The sequence below is a fragment of the Rhamphochromis longiceps genome, linkage group LG2 (genome assembly GCF_057381845.1).
Source record: "Rhamphochromis longiceps isolate RC_006_pf linkage group LG2, R_longiceps_female_GT1.1, whole genome shotgun sequence".
Classification (NCBI taxonomy): Eukaryota; Metazoa; Chordata; class Actinopteri; order Cichliformes; family Cichlidae; genus Rhamphochromis; species Rhamphochromis longiceps.
The window spans coordinates 28,361,613-28,370,271 of record NC_140558.1 but is presented as its reverse complement, the minus strand read 5'-3'; the positions used below and the strand labels follow the sequence as shown (position 1 = coordinate 28,370,271).

Here is an 8,659-nt window from a genome sequence, read left to right as displayed (position 1 = left end):
CAAATAATACTAATTTTAATATATCAGATGCCTTACAAATATCATTTATATAAATAATAAATAATTTTGGACCCAGTACAGAGCCTTGTGGAACACCACAAGCAATGTCCAAGCATGATGAGGAATGGACACCCAGCTTCACAAATTGTTTCCGGTCACTTAAATAATTTTTCACCCATTGCAGTACAACCCCCCTAATCCCATACCGTTCCAGTTTATTAATTAATATGTCATGATTGATTGTGTCAAATGCTTTCTTGAGATCCAGAAATACTCCAGCTGCATACTGTTTCTGATCTATAGCATTCGTAATCTCCTCAATTGATTCGATTAATGCCAGAGATGTTGATCTTTTTGATCTGAATCCATATTGACTGTCAGAGAGTAATTTATATTTATCTAAGAATTTGTCTAATCGTTTATTAAACAGGTTTTCTAGGATTTTGGAGAATTGTGGTAGTAAAGAAACAGGCCTGTAATTTGTGAAGTGGCGTCTATCCCCGGTTTTATACAGCGGCACAACTTTAGCTATTTTCATTTTGTTTGGCACTTTTCCCGTCTGAAATGATAAGTTGCAAATATATGTTAGAGGTCCTACAATTCCTTCAATGACCTTCTTGACGATTTTCATGTCAATATCATTACAATCAGTAGATGTTTTATATTTACACATGTGTACAATGTCAATTATTTCTTTTTCCTCCACTGATGTGAGGAACATTGAGTTAGGGTTCCTATCAATCAGGTTTTCACTACAGTCTACTGATGGCAGTGACTCAGGAATTTGTTCTGCCAGTTTTGGTCCAATATTTACAAAATAATGATTAAAGCTGTTGACCTTATCAGCAGTGTTTTCCATAATATTGCCATTATCGATAAAGTATTGTGGATAACTTTGTTGTCCAGAATTATTTTTAATGATACCGTTTAAAACATCCCATATTCCTTTCATATTATGTTTATTGTTGTTCAATATTTTACTATAATACTCCTTTCTACATACACGTATAATATTGGTCAACTTATTTTTGTATTTTTTATATTTATTTTCAGCATCTTTTGTTCTTTGTTTTAGGTATTCCCTATAGAGTGTATTTTTCTTTTTACATGCATTTTGTAAACCCTTAGTGAGCCATGGTCTATCTGAATATTTGTGCTTTCTGTTGTATTTTATTGTTGGACAGTTTTTATCGTACAACTCCATGAATATTCTTAAAAATATGCCATATGCAATATCAATATCAGCTTCTTTGTACACATTGTCCCAGTCCTGATTTAATAGATCGTTCTTAAATGCAGTCATAGTTTCTTCCGTCCTTACACGTCTGTATCTCAGTTGTTCTTCATGCTGATTTTTCTTATAATTAGTGTCATAAACTGCAAAAACTGGTAGGTGATCACTGATGTCATTAATTAATAATCCGCTCACAATGTTGTTTTCCATATTGTTAGTGAAAATATTGTCAAGTAAGGTGGCACAATGTGGTGTAATTCTGCTAGGCCTGGTTATTTTAGGATGTAAACTCAAACTGTACATAGTGTTTAGGAATTCGTCGGTCATTTTATGCTTTTTTGGATTCAACAGGTCAATATTAAAATCACCACAGATAAACATAACTTTTTGATTTGTTTTAGAGAATATTTCCTCTATGAAGTCATTAAATACTTGAATACTAGAGCCAGGTGTTCTATATATACAGCTAATTATTACATTTTTTTCTTTTTCCTTATAAATTTCAATTGTTATACATTCTAGTAAATTGTCAATTACAGTTGTCATACTTTCTACCACCTTGTAGTTTAGGTTTTTATCCACATACACAGCTACTCCCCCTCCACTCTTGTTCCTTCTATTTACAAAATTCACTTCATATCCCTCCAGTCCAAAGTCCATTCCTTTCTCCGCATTGATCCATGTTTCAGAAATGGCAATAATTCCAAATGGATTTGTCAACTCATTTAGATATTCCTTTATATTGTTGAAGTTGGCATACAGACTTCTGCTATTAAAATGGATTATTGATAATTTATTTTCCGTGTTGATGGTGTGCTTAAACTGTTCATCAGTGAAGTAGCAGCAGTTACAGCTGATGTTGTAGAAGAAATTATTTTCCGGGTCTATATCCTTTTCTAAGTCTAGAACATTATGGTCTGTGTATCGAAATGTTCTCAGTTCCAGATTATCATAAAGAGAATTCCAATGAGTTATGTTGATATTGTTGCCGGATGCAGATGAAGTTCTTTTGGACTGTGCCATGTGTTGTGTTGTGTGTCACGTCACATGTGTATTCATACCTCCAGAGTAAGTTGACCTCAGTATTTGTCCAGCTCTTCCATATTTCTGATGACCAACACTTTGGCTTGTTCCGGTGTTCCATTGAGTTTAATGAATACTTTGCAGTTGGTGGTCCATGTATTTTGAATTTTTCCCTGTTTCTTCAAGTAACGTGCTTTCCTGGCAATGTCCGCATTTCTTTTTATCAGATGTTCGTTCATGAAGACATCGGATCCTTTCAGTTTCTTTCCTTGTTTTAACAGTGCTGTTTTCTGTTTTCTGTTTGCAAATCTCACAATGATGGCTGGTTTGTCACTGTCATTTTTTCGGGGTAGAGGGTGGCAAGCCTCAATGTTGTTATAATCCACTTCCACACCTTTGGACCGTAGAAAGGTAACTACTTGATGCTCCGTGGAGTTGACATCTTCCTCTCCTGGCCCTCCTACATTGTCAGTGGCGACCGCCCGGGCGTATGACCGGGGTTTGATGCGAAGCCCCGTGATGATAACATCGTTCATCCGGGTGTACTGCTCCAAATCCGCCACTCTGTTCTCCAGGTACGCCAGCCGCCGATCCTTCTCGGCGTTCTGGATGCGGAGAGCCTTAACTTCCTCGACCAGGTCCAGGATGGCTTTCTGCTGCAGTTTGACAGTAGAAATCTCCTCTGTCATAAACTCCAGCGACTTCTTAATATCGTCTCCTTCCTCGGCTGACAGAACTTTTTTCGGGCCCATGCTGAGAGACGCTCTTGTAGCTTTGCCGTGACGACCGGCTAGCTAGTTGATGCTAGCGTCCTTCCTCTCACTCACCGCTACGGTTCAAAAACATCAACTTATGAGTTTTCGAGAGGTCGCAAATGACGAGCCACCACAGGTTTAGTGCGCTGATCTTCAAAAAAGTCTCGAAAGTTAGAAAGACGTCCTTTAACCCATTCACCCAGTGAAGCAGTGGGTGAATTTTCGACTTAAATGACACTTTGTACACTTCTTTTGTTCTGACACGAAAACATAGTTCCTTATTTTACCAGTGAAACTGACTAGTCAGAATTAAATCAAAGAAATGTCTGTATTCGTCACAATAAAGAAAAAATGCCACCCAGTCCAACAGTGTGGCCCATTATTGTCTTATTGATCATTTCTGTTTGCGTGGGACAGCGGAATAAACAGTGTTGATTACACAGACCAATACTGTTACTACAGTTCATTGCAATGTGGAATTCAGTAGTGCATCACTTCAGTGTGAAAAGGACTTTAATGAGTGCTTTATTTTTAATACTCAATTGCATTTTGCTGCAACCACTTCTGCACTTTTATCAGCATGCTTTGAAAATGCAGGACTTTAAATTGTGTAGAGCAGAGCATTAAACTGTAGTGCTGCGAGCAATTAAAGGATCTGCCTTCTTGCGATAAAAATGTACGAGACATGTAAGCAGCCGTGGAATCAACAAGTAGCCGATGTTATTTCCACGGAAACTTCTCTGCCGCATAGCTGGTGCTAGTCGTCTCTCCTCACTGCGGCAGCTGCCTGTGATGGTTATCTCTCATTCATTTTTAAACAAACACAAACGCGCACACACGCACACACACGCGTACACGCCCACACCCAACGCACGTTTGCACGGTTGCACACGTTCGCGCACACGAACGCGATTGTTCTTCTTCTCCCTCTTTCTTTTTTCGAGAACACAACTTCCAGCTTAACTTCCAGCAGAAGTGTGCCACTCCCTAGTCCTTCAGCACAAGTCATCACTTTGAGCTGCTCGGGAATACAGTCTAACTTTCTAGTACAAGACTAGTCGTTGAGTTTTTCTCCAGGGAGCACTGCTATATACCTTATACTCACTTTACAGGACTTCCATATCAGTGGAAGGCATCTCTCTGTGAAAGAACTGAGGTAGGAGTTGGGATAAAGCTATTTGATGTTTTGTAGCAAACGTATCTGAGGTAATGGATACTGTGTGAAAGGGTACGGCTGCGTGAGTGAAGTGACAAAGTTAGTTTGGGCCTTACAGATTTTTTTAAAATCCCCCCGGATCGCTCAAACTGCCCTCTTGTACACTCACCGCTCTACTGATTGTGTGTGTTTATGTGTCAGATGATCGGTACCTGGGCTAACAGAGAGGAGTCCCTCCGGTCCTTCTGTGGAGCTTCTTGGGTCTGGTCAGTTAACCTCCATCTCTCTCTTTGATCGCTATGGCTCAGACGACCCTCAGGGAAAACACAGCACACTCAAACCTGGATCAGACTTGTGTTAGCAGAGACGCACACACACACACATATCCACAGCAGACAAGCAGATTGACAGAAGAAAAACTTGTGCATATGCCAATGCATACACCCCCCCTCAACCAAACACACACACATACACTTTGCCGCACAGTCAGACCAAGGGGTAATGCTATACAGCCAGTGTCAGTGAGAGCAGGGTACTTAAGGTGCTATTACACTCCCATTACCTCTACTCTCATGTGCAATCAGAGAGAGGTGATGGCCTGTATTCTGGCAACACACACCCTGTTTCTCCTTCTGACAGCTGTGTGGACAGAAGCCGGAGGCGCTGGGCTGCAGGATCCTAAGTAAGGTAAAGTGAGAAGATTTAATCTGATGGGTGGGTGTCGAATCTAGTAGGTAGGAGAGAAGGAACGCACCGGGTAGCAGCGGGGCTAAAGTGGATAAAGCTGATACTCCGGTTTGCAGATGATCATGACGGATATGCAGAGTTTCATGTGTTTGTGAGTCTCTTGTAATGAAAGGCATGAAAAGAAAACATCTTCAACCCCACCACCCCCACCCGCCCCCATTTTATACCTGTTTTTTGTGCCCTCTCTCTCTATCTTTCTCACACACACACACACACACACACACACACACACACACACACACACACACACACTCACTCACTCACTCACTCACTCACTCACTCACTCACTCACTCACTCACTCTCTCTCTCTCTCTCTCTCTCTCTCTCTCTCAGCTGGCCCCAGATAGTTTTGCTCTTCCCCCAACTCCTCTGGGACCTCTTCTCTGTGTCGTTAATCAGAGCTCCTCAGCTCAGCTTCTCTCTCTCTTTCCCTCTCCTTTTTTCTTTCTTTCCAACCAACACACACACTTGTTCGTGCACAGAGACACACACACATACACGCAGCCTTACAGTCTATCCCCCCACCCCTTCCCCCGTGCATCCTCAGCCCCATCCATCATAAAGCAGCAGTGGGAAGGTGGGGTTGTGTGTAAGTGCAAGTGTGTGAAAGTATGCGCTTCAGGTTGTGCGTGCGTGTGTGTTGGCTCATACGTGTGCACACTATAGGCACACATCTCAGCAAAAATGAATTGAGACTTTACAAGAAGAAAAGCAATTAGGCCAGGGCTTTGCCCTATCATTCACTGGCTAATGTATCAGAAGCTGAGTGAATATTATTAACGGACGGGGAGGGTTAGGCTGTGTGGGTTTTACAGCCAGAAGGTAGGACAAGAAAAGACTAATGATTGTGATGAAGTAACCCTGAGTTGAAGGGTTTTAATCACTCGCAGGCTTTGTGGCTTCACAGTTGACATGCTCTTTATGATAACTGCACAGCTCCCAGCTCCCAGTCTCTGCCATCCACCAAACGCTAGTGGGAAAGAATCAAATGAGCCATTATCGAACACGGGCAAGGCATGGCTGAGTACAATGAAACAAGATTACTCATTCATCAGGACGTGTGACTGAGAGCCGTTGAGATGAGGGAGCATAGAGAAAACAATTCATGAGTTGGAAAAATGGCAAAAAGAAAAAAGTACCATGAACAGAGGACAAAGAGACAAGAGGAGGAAGAGGGCACGGGAGACAAAAAGTGCATATGAAGAGAGAGGGGTGAGTGAGGTGGAGCACTGATGGACAGAGTCAAGAAGGAGCAGGCAGAGGAGTGAGAGTAGGTGAAGGAGCAGCGTTGGGTCAATGATGCATAGAGGCAAACCATTTGCACCTCAGCAGCAACTGAGCAGAGTGCTCTTGACTTCTCTGTGTGTGTGTGTGTGTGTGTGTGTGTGTGTGTGTGTGTGTGTGTGTGTGTGTGTGTGTGTGTGTGTGTGTGTGTGTGTGTGTGTGTGTGTGTGTGTGTGACATGGGTCGGGGGAAACTGGGTTCAGATCTAGGATAGGTCATGCTGTAATGGTGCCTTTTTTAACAGCATTTCTGTTTCACATCTCCACCAACGCTCTTAAATGTCATGCATTTTAAAAAGTCGGGTCTCCGCGGGTCACGCTGACATTGATGTGTGTGCTTTCTTCAAACAGGAACCTTCCTCTCTGTGATTTAAAGCAACATCTTGCGCTCTCTAGTTACGTTTGTTGACATCACTCAGCTCTTAACAGCAAATGTGATATGATAACTCAATCAGGCAAGTCGCTAAATATTGAGATAAGCCCATAGTGACCCTGAAGAAAAAATATGAGGCCAATCTGTTCCAGCTTGTTTCTGTGTTACAGTCACAATTACTGGAGATTACAGCCAAATCACTTCCACATGGACTCGATGAAAACTTTACAATCTCTCCCACAATACACGATGAGGTGACTTTGTTTGGACTTAAACCAATAGAGGAAAGCAGAGAAGGGCTGCAGGAAGTAAAGTGGAGAGAGCCTTAGAGCGCTGATGAGAGGGGGGTGGGGGTGGAGATTTGAGGAATAGGTGGAGGACTTTTGCAAAGAGCTTATTTTTGAACCATCATGCAACCATCAGTTTCTCTCCCAAGAATTTCTGTTCCAAAATCTGTCAAATTGGAAACAAATGTTGCGGGTGAGACCACACGAAGATAAAAAACATTCTTGTTGTTTCACAATCCACCACCAGAAAAAGAGCTGGCTCAGAGGATGAATAAAAGAATGAGCAAGCAAAGTAAAAAAAAAAAAAAAAAAAAATCAAAATCAGCTTCAACATCACAGCAAGCAGAAGAGTGCTCCAAGACATACCCTTTAAAAATATATTTGTATTTAAAAAGAAAACAGAGAGGCACAATGAGGGACTGCACAGAAATTACAGGGGGTCGGATAAGTATCTTTTTGTACTTTGATGGAGACCAAGAGTCATAACTCTAAGGGATGTATGGGATCGTTTTTTTTCTCATTCTACTTACATTTACTGTTTATTTTATCCTTGTCTTGGGAGAGTCTTCAAGAAGATACACATTAAATGGCCCTTGAGTGTATTTAGCCATATGCCATGACTAATCATAATTGTAACAGACATTTTTCATTGCACTCCTAGAACAATATGAGATCCATGATGGTTCAGTATGGAGTGCTAATTGTTTCCAAATATGCAGTGCTCCATATGCTGCATGATCACCATTTTGATTATGTAGCACAAGGGAAGTAGCTGTCAACTAATTTTCAGCCAGTGATGACAAGCAGGGTGCACCCAAATGCACAATTCTACAGACTAGGTTAGAATTTGCAATTTGTATGAAGTAAAAGCACATGGAAAGGGACATGGCTGATCAGTTTCATTTGGCAAGCAAAACCAAAAAGAGCAAGCAGAGGCAAAAACCAGGAGACAAAACAGGGGCAAGTACATGGAAAGATTAGATGATCTCACAGAGGACATGGGGGGAAAAACTTATATACACGGAGAAGACAATTAGATGAAGGTAAAGAACATCAGATGGATGCAAGTACTCCTGGTACTAGAATAAGAGACAAGAATGAGTAACCAAATAAATATAAACAAAATATGCAAGGACAATACACAAAGCAAGCCTTAACTTAAGAATTCTGATGGGTTCTCTCTTATGCCCTTTCCAATAGATACTTACCAGTTTTCAATTTTTTTTGTAGCACTGAGATCAACAAGTTTTTCTACTGCCTGCTTGAGTTTTTCTTTAAAAAACTTCACACATCCTTCTCCGTCATGATTCCTTCCACCTTGTTGAGATTTCCAGTTCCAGATGGACAGAAGCATCCCCACAGCATAATACTCCCACCACCGTGTTCCACGGTGGGGATGGTGTTTTTGGGTTGTACGTCACTCCCTTCTTTTTCCAAACATAAGCAGCAACTCTGTGGCACAAAAAGTTGTAGTTTTGTCTCATCTGACCAGAGGACACAATTCCAGCATCCATAATGATTCTCCGGGTTGTCCTTAGCATACTTCAATCGGCCTGAAAGTGTCTTTTCTGCAAAAGTTAAACTATTTATTAGGGTGCAACCTCTCAGTGCATTGGTGTGCACGCTTCTAGTAATTGCCTTCTTTGAGACAGTTCCCAGCTTGGCTAAGTCATTCACTAGTGCCTTGGCACTTGTTATGGAGTCTTTAGATATATCCTTCACTAGCTTTTGTTCCACAGTCTTTGAAATCTTTCACTTCCTACCTCAGGTTTGAGTGAGGAGTGAGAAGCCACACAGTAC

General features: G+C 41.4%; 1 protein-coding gene across 1 annotated transcript; it reads right to left on the bottom strand.

Annotated features, from left to right (window-relative positions):
• Positions 1-2,216: 2,216 nt before the first annotated feature.
• LOC146677364 (uncharacterized) lies at positions 2,217-3,175 on the bottom strand. Its single transcript, XM_085381764.1, has one exon. The coding sequence runs from the start codon at positions 3,007-3,009 to the stop codon at positions 2,314-2,316; it is 696 nt and encodes a 231-aa protein (XP_085237890.1). The 5' UTR covers positions 3,010-3,175; the 3' UTR covers positions 2,217-2,313.
• Positions 3,176-8,659: the final 5,484 nt, after the last annotated feature.

Coding starts and splice junctions, on each gene's coding strand:
- LOC146677364 (XM_085381764.1), bottom strand. CDS start 3,009: ATGGGCCCGAAAAAAGTTCTGTCAGCCGAGGAAGGAGACGATATTAAG.